Consider the following 15,602-nt stretch of genomic DNA (forward strand, 5'->3'; position numbering starts at 1 on the left):
TATTATTTGCTAATACATTCTAAGTTCTAATCCATATACCGTCAATATTTTGTACAGTTACAGTGCCATGCCCTTGCGCGAATCCAGTGCAGTGCCAGGCCCTTGCGCGAATCCAATGCAGTGCCAGGGCCTTAACGCAAATCCAGTGCAGTGCCAGGGGGCAATTCCAGTGCAGTGCCCAGGGCCTTGTACAATTACCCCAGTGCTTCAGAATAGCCTCAAAGTCGAGATGCACTTACAGCTAGAAGATGGATTCAATTGAAGATGACCTTGGTACTTCAAAATGAACTTACAGTTAAAATAAACTTACAGCTAGAAAATGGATTTGATTCAAAATAGCTACAGTCAGTATTTCGGGAAGGAAGGTCTTGTCAGTCGAACTTGCCCTTCGAGTGATATAACCGTGTTGGTTCTATGAATATTACAGTGGTTCTTTTACTGAAATCAACATAGAGTTGGCACGGCCAGAGCATCTTGGCACTGAAAATACGGACGGTGACCATTTTGCAAAACCCGGGTGGCGTGCTATGGTATACAGTACCTACCCTGTCCACCTTCACCCGTTCCGTCTCGAGCCCTGCCAGATGCTGTGCCCTCGGGACCTTGCGCTTGCCTGCCTAGCGCACGCCGATCCATGCTGCTATATCCTGCCACTTCGCACTAGCCACCTGCTGCCAATCCCTTTGGCTGTGGAATGAGCCTATCTCTTAGCGCCCAAAAAAGACTTGGAGAGACTTACCTGGTCACGCGTGTTAGCGTGTCTATGCTGAAGAAATCAATTAAAAATCCGTTGTCGCTCTTGCTGGCGATGTAGCGATTTGTACAGATTTTGGGCTTGACGGCCGGAATGCCTATCTATTGGCCAGTTTCGCGTGTTGGCGAGAGATAGGCTCATCCCACAGCCAAAGGGATGTCCTACCTTCTGTGAAGTGACAAAGGTAGTGGGTGTATCTCGAGGTCCACGCGCATACGGCACAGAACTCTCAGGTGTAGGGGGCACGTTTCTAAACTACCTAGGTAATTATTCAGCGCGCTCAAGAGATGCGCAAAAGTCCCCCTGGGGAGTCAAAAGCTCCCCATGTTACCCGCTGCGACAACGCGCCGCCCTCACTGAGCTAGGCCTGTCGTGGCAGTGTTAGGATGTGGTCCAGTGGCCGGCGCGAGCACGTTCCTCCTGCCGTTTCCGGCTTGCTATTGATTAGGCCCTGCGCTTGTACGTTACATGTAACACTGAATACATGATTACAGTACATACACCCTGCACCGGCTACGGTAGTAATCGCTATTCAAGTTCAGTACTCCGTACCGTTAATAGTATGTTTCTTTCAGGATAGTAATACACTGTGTCAGAGCAACTTTGATTCAAGAGATGTGGCGTTTGTGGCCTTCGCTTCACTTGCTCTAACCCTCTCTGCTGTGGTACTAGCGTTTGAATTTCAGCATGCCGCGGCCCAGTCACCTGAACACTCAGAAGTTGTTACCTGCGGATGGCCGTAGCATGCTGCGATGCTTAGCATGGATGAGGTATCGTATAGGTATACACTAGATGCAAATGGCACTCGCCACTTACACTCATATTCCCATATGCATGTACGGTACTGTGCAGTACGAGTGACATGGCACTCCGTAACATGACTACCTTACCCAGTGTACGGAGTACTGTACCCCATGTACAACACGTGAGGATTTCGTGTACAGTACAGTACCGGTCGTGTACAATACAGTACAAGCAGGGTAACCACATGGGTTTACCGATCGAGCCCCACCATACCCTCCCAAACTCCGGTCTGATGCTGGCTCTTTGAAAAAAACGTGCTGGTCCGCCCTGACAGTTACAGCGCTCCTGCCCCTTGTCTGAACCCCGTCCTGGCGGCTGTCGATATTACATCTGCCCACAACCTTCCTCCCGCATTCTCCTCGCCTCGACTCGTCGATTGTGCGCGTCGAGCCATTGTGTATTTTCCAACAACGAGTGGGAGCCCCAGCCCCCTATAGGCCGCATTCTCGTTTAATGACCGTTTCTCTCTCTGCACCGACTTGTGTTGTTACGACGGTGGGAGTCGTTTGTCTTTGAGCGGAGCTTACCGTATAACATCTCGAGTCGGCATTGCAGCAATTGCAGCAATTGCAGCGCCCCTGTCACTTACTGCACTCTCGTCTTGTCCCTCATTATCAGCGGCCCGCAGTTGGTGAAGCTTGCTAGAGCTTCCTGCACCAGAAATCATCGTCTCCGAGAGGGCTAGACTGGGGAAAACTCGGTCTTGTCTTTGTCTGCTCAATGTTGAATATGGATCATCAACGGCCAGCATCGCAGAAGTTCCCCGCTGCGCTCGCTGGCGTGCTAAACTCCCCTGACGACAACCGGGACTCCGCTTACTATTCTAGCACCGATGCATCAAGCAAACGTTAGGACACCCCTCGGCCGGCGTTGCTTGAATCAATTCGCTGACGGGAGCAAATCTTGCAGACACCTCAGCGGCATCTGGTCTAGGCGTGCTGAGCCCCCCGAGCTCCGGTTTTCAGACGTCGCCCATCGACAAGACGCCGTCTCCGACCACGACATCCAACCTCCTGCCGCAACCGCTTGTGTCGCCAACGAACAGCAACATGAGCGTCGCTTCGATGGTTTCGCCGACGACGCCTGGAAGCGCAGACCCACGGCGCTTCGATCGAACGCAGTCACTGGATTCAGCGCCAAACAGCGCCTCCTTCGCGAGTGGCGACGTTCCCGAGGCACTATCGCGAAGGGAGAGCGTCGACAGCAGGATCAATCAGGGTTTCCATGACCTGCGATTGGGAAATTCGCCCTACGCCAGCCACAACCAGTCGACTAGCTCGATCCACAACACACTGCAACAGCAGAGGACCCCGCGGCCAGGGCTCGAGAGTCTTGCGGTTCACCGCATCTCGAATGGATATCAACCCAACGCCGAGCGCAACCCCGATGGCCACCCAAAGACAATGAGGATCGCACCGGCCATCACGGGGCCGGCAACAAGCCAGATTGCCCGTGCAGCTGAGCCGACCAAGGGGCAGGCGTGGGCTTTTCCCGAGGAAGAAATCCAGAGGATGCCGTCCGCCGCGACTCAGTCGCTGATCGACTCGAGGAGGAGTAGTGTCGCCGAATCACTCGCCAGCAGCCAGTACACAACCGAGTCGAGACTCCCTCCAGGGCAGCGGCGATTGGAGGAAAACGTGGGCAGCAATGCTTATCAAAGGCTCTCTAGCGCTTCTGGAGAATATTCGACCGTTCATCACCACACTTTACAGCATAAGCAGCTGGGGGATTTACGGAACGAGGAAGGCGGCTCCCATTCCGGTACCCAACCGTACAGCCGAACACCCGAGCTCAGGGTCAGCCATAAATTGGCTGAGCGGAAACGGCGCACCGAAATGAAGGAATTATTTGAGCAACTCAGAGATTTGATGCCCCAGGAGCGGGGTTCCAAAGCTTCTAAATGGGAGATTCTCACCAAGGGTTGGTTTTCTTATGCGTAGATTCCCTCCGCAGCAAAATCCGCTAACATGCGCTTGCAGCCATTTCGGAACACCAGCGGCAGAACGATCTGATCAGGCACCTCCAATCCCATATCACAACACTTCAGTCTCATATAAACAGCCAAGATGAAGAAATTGCTGCACTGAAGCAGGACGTCCAAAGCCTACGCAGCAGAATGCACATGGCACCGTCCCAGCCAGTATCGGATCCGTATGCCACTGACCAGTACGGGAGGCCGCGGCCGCCTAACTTGCCTCCTCTGAGAACGTTACCGTCCCCCGCGGCGCCCGCAGGACCGGAGTCGATGACGGGCGTGCAGTACGAGGCTGCCAGGGCAAACGCGTACCGGCCGACGGAAGCCACGAGGTTCTAAATGCGCAGGTGGACGATGTACTGAGAGCGTCTACCGCGGTCGCTACCAGCCCGCGAGTGGAGGAGGAAGGAGGATGGCCCAGGACAGAAGCCAATGAACATTGCCGTCAGTGCTTAATCTTGCAGCTCCTATATAGCCTCGGTCGAACCCTCATTCGAAGCCGCATGCCCAACTTAGGCCTGTCATTCAAAGCCTAAGATCCAATTTAGGAGCACCGGAAGTTTGCCAAATATCCTCACTCTGCCGCACCGGAAGAGCCAGCGTACGGTCCTTCTCCAACGACGCTGTTGCCCAGTCTTGTGCGGTCCCTGCATACGACAGGAGACACCTGTTCTCCGGGGTGGTCGGGCGCCGTTTTGTGGCCGCTTCCCCGGCACCAGTGAAACGATATTCAAGTGGTAGCCACTCCAAGGCAGAAGAAACCCTTGAGTGCTGACGCTGACATAATATGGAGCGACTACGTCGACCAAGGCTCTCGACGGCTACCTTCTCCGTTTGCTTCTTTCATTTGCTCTACTCTTTTCCTCCATGGGAATTTGGCCTGTATACCAAGGGGGGACAAAAATAGGGACTATGTTTTGGATAGCCCGGTGTGTACCCGTTCAATTCATTTCTGGATAGGGGTGGTATTTTTGTGAGTTTAGGGGAACTTGCGGCTGCTTGCGTATCCTCAGTTTCACGAGGGGCGGGCGGCCGGTCCTTTGGTTGGACCAAAGGCGAGGCGACAAAAAGGGGGATATCCCGCCTCTTTGGATCTTTGTCTTACACTGGAAGTGAGCAGCTTTTTCGTCCACTTGGTCCGGTGTATGCATATCCCCACCTTCTCAACAATTTATTCTGTTCGAGGCGGTTATCTTGGTCGATTAAACTAGATGGAGGACAATGAGTGAGGACTCGGTATGGAAAAAGGGAGGCAAAGCATTGAGATTTGGATCTGAATGGATCTACGGATTGAGCGGAGTACTGGAGCCTGGATTGGAGCGAAGAGATATCGGAGATTTAGGGTATATATGGCGGATATTCAGCGACGGAAACTATAGCGGCGCGGTTCGGTATGTAGTCTTCAGAGATCTAATGCCCTTATTAGCCTTTGTCTAGATGGTGCGTTTGCGTTTGAAGAACTAGAGGTTCTTGCCAGCACGTAATTGTACCTTAACGGAGGGACGACGGCGGGGCGCTAGTGAGAAGTCAGTGGGACGCCAACAGTTCGTAACCTAAGCGTACGGAGTTAGCCATACATATTGAGTTCTAGGCACTGTTTGTAGGGCTCTCTTAACCCCTATTAGAGATCCCTAACAGCCCCTAACTCTATAGCAAGCTCTCTTTTGTATATATATAGTATCTTAAGCTTCCATCTTCCTTTTGTTACCTCGAGGTACAATATACCTACTTTCTTCCTACCTGCTTATGCTCCCGCCTTCTCTAGGGAGCTTAACTTACTACATCCACCATTCTCCGTGTGTTGCAATAATACGCGAAGAGGTGTCTTCATGGCTTGTCAATACGTGGCGGCCTACTCCGTATAAGCCATGAATATGAATGTCTATGGTACAACGGTACAGTTACAATCGTGAGTTTCATTTTATTCTACAAGCCGACGGGGACGGACCAGCGGGGGAAAGACTAGCGCACGACAACGCTATGACTTTATACATATTATCTAGGCGTGGATTTTACAAGTCCGTTCCATGAGGTGGTGCCCCAGAAACTATCCTAAGACACTAGCTGACTGTACCAAGCTCGACCATCCAAAGCTAGTCGCATGATCAAGTGGTATTGCGTATTGCTATGATTGTTGTTAGGGGATCAAGCCGTCGTCCGAAGACTGCGTGCGCTGTACTATGCTATCTAAAACCAGTGCCATTGCATCCTCGGTGTCGTCTGCTAGGGAAATCACGGCTGGCGTCCTCTAGTCTCTGGATCTCTTTCCATGATTACAGGTACCTGCTGGTGAGGTAGGTACGAGGTACGACCTACAAGACGCAAGTACCTTGCCTCTTAATACTGGGGTAGTATATTTATCGCACCTCCCGTCCTCCGTTTACCTCCACCAGGTTATTCAGATGCGGCAAGAGTCCGGATCAGAAGGTGTACCTTAGTTGACATCGTGATTGTGTGGTTCCCGTACACTCCTCCAGGGAGGCTACCACGCAATATACTCGCAACTTCCTCCGAGTTTTGCAAAGCCATCACCGAACTGACAGATGTACCTCAGGTAGGAACCATGACAGGCCGTCTCTTTCCTAAAACGGGCGTAGCACTGTTCATTTGGTCCATCAAACTCGGCGGCGGCCGTGAAAGCGGATTCGATCCTATCACCCACCGGATAGAAGAACCGGCGCCCTGATCAAGTGATGGAACTGCGGGGCCTCTCGTGCCTCGTGTCCAGGACGTGTCCGTGTGTTGATGCTTTGAGCGGACCTCAAATATAAGCCGTCCAGCCACATGTCATTTCACTTCTCAGTACTCGAGGAACCTGTTTGCGCCTGCTGATCATTATCGGGGCCTTGCTTGCCCCAACTCCTTGCTTCTCTGCTGCTTGCGACTCGACAAAGGCAGATATAGTAAAACATTGCTTCAGTAAGTTTGCGGGCACTGTTCTCTCAAACGGGCGGCATGGGAGTGGCCTCAGGAGTCGCAAACGTTGCGCCACCATCCTGATCTCCCAGGTGCACAACTCGGCCAGCACCATCTTCGCGCAACTGCGGTAAGACTTGTTTCTTTTGATTACCGGGCATAGGTGATTGTTTACTGACGTTTCAATTTCGTGCCCTCACCAGATCTATTCTGACCCGACAATTCAAGTCACATCGGAACCTAAAACAATAAGAATCTCCTTTACCTCGCGAGCCGTTCGCACTTTCAACTACGACGACCAGGACAGCCACTCCTCGCACGATCATAAGGATAAAGGAACGTGAAACAAGGGCGAAAAGTTACTTTCAAGCCGCCACCAACTTTGGCTGCCAAATTGCCTACGCCACCCAACAATTAATAACATACTGACATACTCACCGACAGCATGGCGGACGGCTACTTGGGCGACGAAGCCTTTCAAACTCGCCTCATTTGTTTTGGACGTGAGAAGGAGCAGTTCTTGGATGTCGGAGATCTCTTGGACCTGGATGACCAGGACAAATCTTTTCTAGCCGATCGGATCGCCTACGACTTTGACAATGAGCAGCTTTCCAAGCTTCGCAGAATGCTCCCCCTCCAGCCGGCGGGCTCGACCCTGGCCCCGGCGTTCGGTAATGGCTTTCGAATCAGGAAAACCGCCCCTGCCAACGCGGGAAACGAGCATACTGCAATGACCGATGTCGTCGAGACAGCACACGATGGTGAATCAGCAGACAGAGAGATGCCGGCGGACCTTGAGCAGAACGACGCGGATACAATTCCCACACGTCCAGTCTACCTTCTTGAGCAACCTCAGAAAGAGCAGCCCATGACCCCCGAATTCCTCTCGGCCTGGAAGCGGAAGATGGACCTTGCCCGCCTTCACAGCAAGCGATACAAGATGACGGAGGAGCGCCTGCGCCATATCAGGTGGCAAGACTTGTTTTACATCGACAACAATGGATACCTGAGCATCTGGAAAGAGGTATACGACCGGGCAACTTCCGAGCTGACGGCGACGGATCCGAGGTATAAGCTTCAGACTTGCCGCTGGCACAAGTTCAAGACTCCACCACGGCGGGCGATGCCGGGTATTCCAACCCTGGTTGTGACCGACCCGGAAGGGCGGCGCTGGTATCCAAGTGACTTGTCTTACTACTACGACGACTCAGCATCAACCACAGAAGATGACAGCGATGGCGCCGTCTATTAGTAAAGGGTGGGATACTGCCCTAACCCGACTGGACACTAGAGCGCATGGATGGGTTCATTATGAGCAGGGAACCGCTGGAAGCGTGGAGGCACCTGAGAACTAGGATTTTGCCGAAGGTCACTGGAGCTTTGGGATTTGCATGGTACGGAATGGCTCGCTAGGTAGCGATGATACCCGGCTTGGGGGTCTAGCGGTCAACAGATAGCTCGCATTCAAGCCTTTGCATAACCACATAACACTACATATGCTAATTGGATTTTGGCTTCGGCCAGCCCAGCGGACATGCGGCATTTAGCCATCTTCAAATCTCGGCCGACGAAAGTTGGCCAGAGGTAGATATCTCCGTATTTACCGACTTGGAGGCTTGGACTCCGATGGAGTCCGATTTCCTGAGAGCAAAGTAGTCTAGGAACGGTGAAAAGGCTCGGATCCTTAGGAAAAAAAGCATTTGAACAACCTGCTCGTGCGCGTTCTGATCCTCAACTGCTCAACAGACCGTGATGGCGCTCTGAACTTGCTGTTGACCATAACAGTGGTGTTCTTTTGCTCTCGCGGATGAATATCCTACGGTTATAGACAAGAAACTCAAAGAGCGGTAGAGGAGGCCGAGAAGAATGCCGGGGAGGATGTTGCCAAGGTTTTGACAGAACACTATCCATTTCTGAAGTGAGACAAAGGTGAGAAGAGGGAGGCTAAGACCCGGAGCTGGTAAGCGGTGCGGCGAAGGTATAGGAAGTGCTCTGCTGGGCCTTGAGAGTAGGGTTTGAGGTTTTGACTCTTTGAGAAGCAGCTTAATGACTACCCAGGTGGTGACAAACTGACGATCTATTCGACGATCTATTAACAATCTATCTAATCTATCTAAGAGAACCTATCCTATCATTCCGACAATATACCTATGGTTCCTCCACTTCGCTACAATCCAATCTCAAATAAGGTACCCTTTTGGAAGTTGCGACTAAGGTACTGTTGCAGTCGCATGGCAGTCCAAGTCTCCATCATAGCATTGAAGGACAATGAAACCCATCCACATTCCACACTAGGTAACCAAGCTAAACCAAGCCCCCGGTTTTTACCCAACATGCAGCGACTACCTTAAGACGTTCCTGCCAATCTAGCTATACAATGTACCACAAAGGCCCTAGTCATTCCCAGGGTGTCGTGAATCGCATCAGGCTGCGTTCAGATATATCCGCAGGAGGTCTGAGGGCACCGGGCAGGCCAGAATCTCCTTATTCTGAAGCTCGGTCGCCATCGCAGACATGGAGTAGGAACTTTTTCGGAACACTGTTGTATCGAGAAGGGCGTCGAACGCACTTAGTCCGTCGTTCCTGGCTGGTTCCATGAAAAGGGAAGCGAGCGGCCTGAGCTCGGGACTTTCCAGAATCACACATTTCCAGTTGTCGTATGGAAGGGATCGTACGTGATACCCGAGTCTCCGAAGCTGTGCGACAAGTTCACGCAACGAAATAGTCTTCTGATTGAAGAAGTGGTAGATGCCTGTCTTCTGCCTCAGGGCGAGGTCGATCATTGCCCTGGCACAGGCGTCCACTGGAGTGAAGTCGATCTCCCAGTCATGGTCCGGAGCCTGACCGTGCTTGATGAACGAAGTTGGTGATCATTCTGACTGTGAGGTCATCCTTCAGGCATCTTCCGAACTTTTCAGTTCCTAGAAGGCGGCCAGGGCGGCAGATGAGGACGTGACCACCACGGCTCTGGAACTCCAACACAAGCTGCTCCGCTACCCACTTGGTCTGGCCGTACCCGGTGACGATCCCAATGCCCCATGCGGCGGTGCTCGATTCTCTGCCGCAGCGTATCTCTTTGCCGACGCCGAAGAACACAGAGAGTGTCGAAGCATATACAAACTGCTTCGGCTTGATTGCGCACGCAAATCGCATCACTTCCACAGTGCCATTGACGTTGGTGTCTTCGAGCTCTTCGTACGGAGCAATGAAGTTCACTTCGGCTGCGCAATGCCACACAGTGTTGACGTCTCTGCTCAGTCTCCAGTAGTGATCGAGACGAAGACCCATGAAGGGCTTGCTGATGTCCCCCGGCGACGGCACCAAAGCGGCCCGCGTGCACGTCTTTCCACAAGCCCCAGGCACGGAGATTGGATTGGACACGCTTGTATGCTTCCATCGCGTCGGCGGCCCGAACGATGCACACTATTTGCGTTGTGTCATCCGCGCTGAGCAGTCCTGACAAAACGTGTGCCCCAAGGAAGCCCGTTGCCCCCGTCAGGAACACTCTGGAGGCTCCGCAATTGCCATCTGTGGGCAAGGACATGGGTCGAATATCGTGAGGCAAGACGACCTTGTCTTGGAGGTTGTCCGATGTGAAGGCGACTTCTTTCCCTCTATGACTGACGAGGTCCGCCAAGTCCCGAATGGAGGTTTTCCGTCTGTATATTTGTCCCAGACGGAGCCTGCAGCCGAATGTTTCGTTCAGTTGACGGAGCACCAAGGAAGCAAGCAGGGATGTGCCTCCGAGTTCCGCCAATGTCGTGTCTTGGGTCACCTCGGTGTTCTCCGGCAGATTCAGCACCTTGAACAGCGCTTTCGCCACGAGTGACTGCGTCGGAGACAGCACTGTGTTGTTTTCTCGGGGCTGGGACGAGGCAGCGTAGTTGGTTGGATCCGGAAGGGCGTCAAGGTCGATCTTTTTGGTAGCTCGAACCGGGAAAGCGTCGACGAGGCAGATAGAACTCGGGACACTGTATGAAGGCAGATGCTCCCTGAGTAGTGCCTCAAGTCTATCGACGAGACCAACCCTGAGATGTGACGGAACTGCTGGGACAACATAAGCAGCCAAGATCTTATGGCTTTCTGCCCCTCGTAGTGCCACGACGGCATCATGGACGGCGCTATGCATGCGGAGGACATTCTCAATCTCCTCGGTCTCAATGCGCTGGCCGTGGAGCTTGATTTGTGCTTTCTTCTCTTTCCGGCCCAGGAACTCGATCTCCCCGCCAAGGAGCATTCGGCCCGTGTCTCCAGTCTTGTATGTACGGCCCGGTGCGCTGAAGAAATCGTCCCTGAAGCACTTAGCGTTGAATTCAGGAAGATTCAGATAGCCGCGCTGACTGACCCCCAGCCCGTGCACATAGATCTCCCCTACACTGCCGACAGGAACAGGGTTGCTGTCGTCGTCGAGAATGTGAACCTGAGTGTTGAGGATCGGTGTGCCAATGGTAACTGGCATGTTGGGGGGGAACCCAACCATCATGGTAGATTCTCTTGGTACTGCAAACGGTTGCTTCGGTAGGACCATATGCATTGATCAGGACCCTCCCAGTGCCCCATTCCCGGATCAGGTGCCTGTTCACAGCTTCTCCAGCGACCACAATGGTTGAGAGGTCGGGAAGATCATGCGGCTTGCAAGCTCGCAGAACAGATGGCGTGATCACGGCGTATGTAATTGAATGCTGGCGGAGCGTGTTCACAAGGTTTCCCGGAAAAATCTCGTCTTCGTCAGGGACATAGAGCGATGCTCCCAGTAACAGGGCGCCGTGAATGTCCCGAATGGAGGCATCGAAGCAGAATGGCGAGAAGAGCAACACTCTGTCAGAGGCCGTGATCTCTTGGCTTTGTCTAGTGTCATCAGCCATGTTGACGATGCTGCCATGAGTGATGCAAACGCCCTTTGGCTTACCACTTGTGCCCGAGGTGTAGAAGATGTAGGCCAAGTTATCTCGGTTTGCTCGTCGCTCGGGGTTTGTTGGAGGGTTTCTCCGTAAGTGGTGTAGGAAATCAGGGTCGTCGAGGAAGATCGTTGGCATAAGGAGGTGTTGCAGTGCCTTTTTTTGGGCAACATCTCTCGTAGTGATGAGGCAGCAGGCATTGGCTTCCGATGCCATGAACATCATACGATCATGTGGCATCGCCACATCAAGTGGGAGGTATGCGGCTCCAGCTTTCCCTGTTAACATTGTTAGCCACAAAATTCTGCTTCGGAAATTACAGGCTTAGTAATACTTACAAATGGCGAACATAGCGATGAGGTAGTCGATTCCTCTCTCAAGACTGACGGCAACCACATTCTCTGGTCCGAGGTTGATCGACTGCAAGTGGTGGGCGAGCTGGTTTGCTTGGATGTTGAGACCGTCATAGGTCAGAATGCCACGACGACTGACGACTGCCAAATGCTCCGATCAATGGCATACAACATGTTCGAAAATGCCGAAATTGCATTCCTCTTTCCACATTCCCAACTTGCAGGAGGCGTCGCAAGCCATGTCGAGTACAGCCTAGGGCCTAGGTAGTATTACCTGGGACGAACTGGCGGCAGAGAGAACGTCCAACGGGCTGAGAACTTCCGAGTCGCAATTGCCTTTGAGGTAGATCAAAATGAAGAAGGAATGGATGTGAATGGCAAGACAAACAGGATGAAGTTGGCAAGTAACAGATAGGTTCCGATCGATGTGACAGCGAACTAGATGAAGCAGAGCAACTTGACTATGGTAGGTATCGAACTTGAAGGACGACTCGGGATAAAGGCGTATTGATGATTTGTGGTGGAAATATCATGATGTTCTGTGTGAGGGATAGGTTGTACTTATAGCCATCATTCAGTTCCTACCTAGACGATGATGTCTCCGAATACTCTAAAGCGAGCACCATAGATCTGAACAGAACGTCACCTTGCATTCCGCCGAACTTCAGGCTGTCATCAAGGCAACCTTTGAAAGGGGCACATGATCATGCTGATGTTGACTGATTTATAATCATTTATCTGGGTAGCGCTGCCCAAGTACTAGGTATGGTCCTCAAGATTCACTCGTGACGGCTTCAAGTCGGGTTCCAGTCCCGGCCATGCTGCAAGGCTGAGGGGTACTATACCCACTGCGCCATGATATGCAACCACCAACTGAAGAAAGAAGCAGTCTCATCTGGCCTACCTTACTAATCCATGATATGAGTCAGTTTCGGTCTAGACGCTCTTGCAAATTTGGTAGGTTCCTGGTGCGTCTGAGAAGAAGTTTTGGCCGCTTAACGGGCCGGGAGTTGGGACCGCCTCAGCTCCGACCTAACGAGCCGACCGCACATGAGCCGTGCCTGTAATGATAACTCGGTTGCCTCTTCAAATTGTCGACGGGATTTGCTGTTTGATTAACCGAACTCCTGGGTTTGAAGATACCTATGTTTTCAGGTGCGAAGAGTTGAGCAGTTCCCGTCTCAATCATCACATGAAGACCCAAAAGCATCGTCATATCGGGTTGGATTGGTCATCCGAGGGACATGAGAGCCCCAAGTGTACTGATGAGGCCTCAAAAGGCACGGAATATGAGAAGTGCTTAAGGTATCAGAAGTTGATCATGAGACGGTCTCTCCCATTGAAAACGTCTTAGATGGGCAGAGTTCAAGTTAGCAGAGTTTCTCGCAATGAGTCGCAAAATGAGGCCTCTTGTAACCACAACGGCCACAATCGCAAAGGGCTTGAGTTGTAGGACGTTTCCATGATCTCTGCCTGAGCCTAGCACACAAGAAATGAGTCTATATAATAAGCCATCTTCATCTCCTGACACGCGTGCATTGTTCATCTGTCCATCAACCTAACCCAGGCTCAAAATACAACTGTCTCACTCTCTAAGTACTACTGGTACCTAGTTTTGGTTCATACATTATCCAACCGCACAATATTCCTTGAATGACCCGACAATACCAGGGCGCGGAATGACTCTAGACGCCCTAGCCGAGCAGATACAACATCTCCAGCAACATTCGACTCCGCAAAGCCCCGAGCCAGGGAACCAAGGAGATGGGGAGACCTGTCTCAAGCAGCGCTTGCTCATGTCTGCAGGCTTGTCTTCGGACGCTCCAGTCTTCGTTCCGGCTCAACTCAAGGCAGAGATCGTCGCCAACCGTATCTCAGCAACCACCACGAGTCGCACCGTTGAAAGAGAGATAGCCGAGGTCATGGCACTATCTCCTATTCCTGAGGCTGCTATGAGAGTCATCCTCGAGAGACTCTGTCGCCTCTTTGAGACTGTTGCTCGCATCAGAAGCGCTTGGCTGCCAGAGGATGTGCGAATAACAGAGATACGCCAGCTCTGTGCCAGGGGCAATCACAGGCAGCACTTCCATATATTACGAGATCTTCTTCCCCCGCTGCGAAGCCTGCTTGAACGCCTAGTTGCAGCACACAACACCTCGGATCCATTGCTGCTGCAGCTGAACCAAAGCGGCGTTCCGAACGGCCTTCATGTCATCGACGTGGTTGCAAACGCACACGAGCACCTGACTGAGGAGATCCTCTCGCCCCCTACGGAGCTTCGGCGCCTTTGGAAGCCGGTTGCGGTGGAGAGAAGGGCCCCCGGGGACTCAGATGGTACAATGCCAGGTCCCTATACACAACACCTTTGGAGCAGCGGGCTGCGTGTCAGAAATGCCCGCAATCCTCCTGTGTCCGAGGTCGAAATCCGGTCTCTTTTTGGTCCATCCGCCTCAATGGCAACACATGGCAGCTGTATGCTGCCGTACGCCTGTGGGGCCCACAAGTACAGACTCGTGGAAGACAATCCGATCGTCCTTGAATGCACGTCGAAAGGCCTCTTTATGACCAGCGGCCCTTCTGGCACCGCCTACCGGTTTCTGAACCTCTGGCTCGCACTGAACGGGCCGGAAGAAGAACTACCAGCGGTCCAATTCGCTACTGCATCACTCCTCCTCAGTGGTTCTCATCACTCCTTGGTGGAGGTGCTAATGACTTGTGCTCCGCTTCTGAGACGTGACATGCCCAGCAGCCTGCTGGGTATGATAGACCAACTGGTGCCATCTCGCGTCAAGATTACCACCTCTTGTGGAGAGGTCCTCAGCATCACACCCGAAGAGTTTTATGAGAAACTCTCGCTGAGAATCGACAATCTTCTTGGCAAGACGCCGAGACTGAACTTGAAGGCCCACTCAGCCCCCGCTGATTTGGTTGATTCGAGCGAATGGCCATCACCGACACCCCCAACTGCGGGGAACATTTCACTCGCCATCGATATGTGCCGGACGATCGACAGCTCTACCGAGCCAACATTCTGCTCAACCCGTCAAACCGGCTGGTCCACGCAAGACTGCATCAAAATCAATGTCGCTGCCCAGGGTTACATGGTCAAAGTTCCCAAGCAACACACGGCTGAATCAATTTCGACGTGCCTGGCAGAGGGAGTGCGAGCTTCCTGGGCCGCCGAGCGTGGCATTGGCCCTCGTGTTGTCGCCCTGGATGAGCAGAGCGGCGCATTTGCAACTGAATTCATCAGGGGCCGCACTCTCTCTCCTGCTGATGTTACCGGTCGAATCGCCGGCATCATGGCGCTTCTGCAGAAACTGCATAGTCAACCAACAACAACGTGGATGAAGCATTACAGCCCCATCCATTGCGGTGCAGTCATACGTCGATGAGGCAAAGCGTCAGGCTAGCATGACCCTGGACGAAGTTTGCCTCGTCGATGCTGTCTTATCGCATTCAAAGAATGTCTTGTTCGCGACTCCGACAATCCACGTCCCTTGCCACAACGACTATCACTCGCAAAATGTGATGCTTGACGAAAAGGGGCAGCTTTGGGCAATTGACTTCGAGAACTGCGACCTCGGCGATCCCATGTGGGGACCTTGCGTACTTGACTCTAAACCTAGGGTTAAAGCCGCTGGACCTTGCAGATCAGTATGGATGCACGGTGGAGGAAGAGCCGACTGCCTATGCAGTATCTCGTCGCTATTGCACACTGTGCCACTTGGTCTGCCATTCATGGACCGCAATGGGCAACTCATTACAGAGACATGATGGACCGTCTCCAGACGGCCTGGATGGATACCTTGAGCTCGGACAAGGTGTAAGGTTGAAAGGGGAAGTCGAGCTGGATTATGTTGCTTTAATTCATGCTCCAATTCTCGCAATCCTTTGTGGGA

General features: G+C 52.6%; 5 protein-coding genes across 5 annotated transcripts; 4 read left to right on the forward strand and 1 right to left on the reverse strand.

Moving 5' to 3' along the window:
- The first annotated feature begins 2,137 nt into the window (after positions 1-2,137).
- N656DRAFT_23920 (uncharacterized protein) lies at positions 2,138-4,341 on the forward strand. The gene is made up of 4 exons (XM_064808978.1): positions 2,138-2,405; positions 2,468-3,478; positions 3,538-3,977; positions 4,033-4,341. The coding sequence occupies exons 1-3, from the start codon at positions 2,279-2,281 to the stop codon at positions 3,870-3,872; spliced, it is 1,473 nt and encodes a 490-aa protein (XP_064674816.1). The 5' UTR covers positions 2,138-2,278; the 3' UTR covers positions 3,873-3,977; positions 4,033-4,341.
- A 2,553-nt stretch (positions 4,342-6,894) lies between these two features.
- On the forward strand, positions 6,895-7,701 carry N656DRAFT_840946 (uncharacterized protein; the record flags this gene model as incomplete). The annotated part of the gene is made up of 1 exon (XM_064818970.1): positions 6,895-7,701. The coding sequence occupies one exon, from the start codon at positions 6,895-6,897 to the stop codon at positions 7,699-7,701; it is 807 nt and encodes a 268-aa protein (XP_064674817.1).
- A 2,658-nt stretch (positions 7,702-10,359) lies between these two features.
- On the reverse strand, positions 10,360-11,821 carry N656DRAFT_682354 (amino acid adenylation; the record flags this gene model as incomplete). The annotated part of the gene is made up of 3 exons (XM_064810576.1): positions 10,360-10,901; positions 10,927-11,625; positions 11,686-11,821. Coding segments are annotated over 3 exons (1,377 nt in total), but the record flags the coding sequence as incomplete, so codon positions are not given.
- A 1,388-nt stretch (positions 11,822-13,209) lies between these two features.
- On the forward strand, positions 13,210-15,309 carry N656DRAFT_773325 (uncharacterized protein). Its single transcript, XM_064814038.1, has one exon. It carries the CDS (start codon positions 13,380-13,382, stop codon positions 15,093-15,095), a length of 1,716 nt encoding a protein of 571 aa, XP_064674819.1. The 5' UTR covers positions 13,210-13,379; the 3' UTR covers positions 15,096-15,309.
- On the forward strand, positions 15,018-15,602 carry N656DRAFT_23956 (uncharacterized protein). The gene has a single exon (XM_064808979.1). The coding sequence runs from the start codon at positions 15,115-15,117 to the stop codon at positions 15,475-15,477; it is 363 nt and encodes a 120-aa protein (XP_064674820.1). The 5' UTR covers positions 15,018-15,114; the 3' UTR covers positions 15,478-15,602.

The sequence above is a fragment of the Canariomyces notabilis genome, assembly GCF_033297395.1.
Source record: "Canariomyces notabilis strain CBS 508.74 unplaced genomic scaffold N656scaffold_1, whole genome shotgun sequence".
NCBI lineage: Eukaryota > Fungi > Ascomycota > Sordariomycetes > Sordariales > Chaetomiaceae > Canariomyces > Canariomyces notabilis.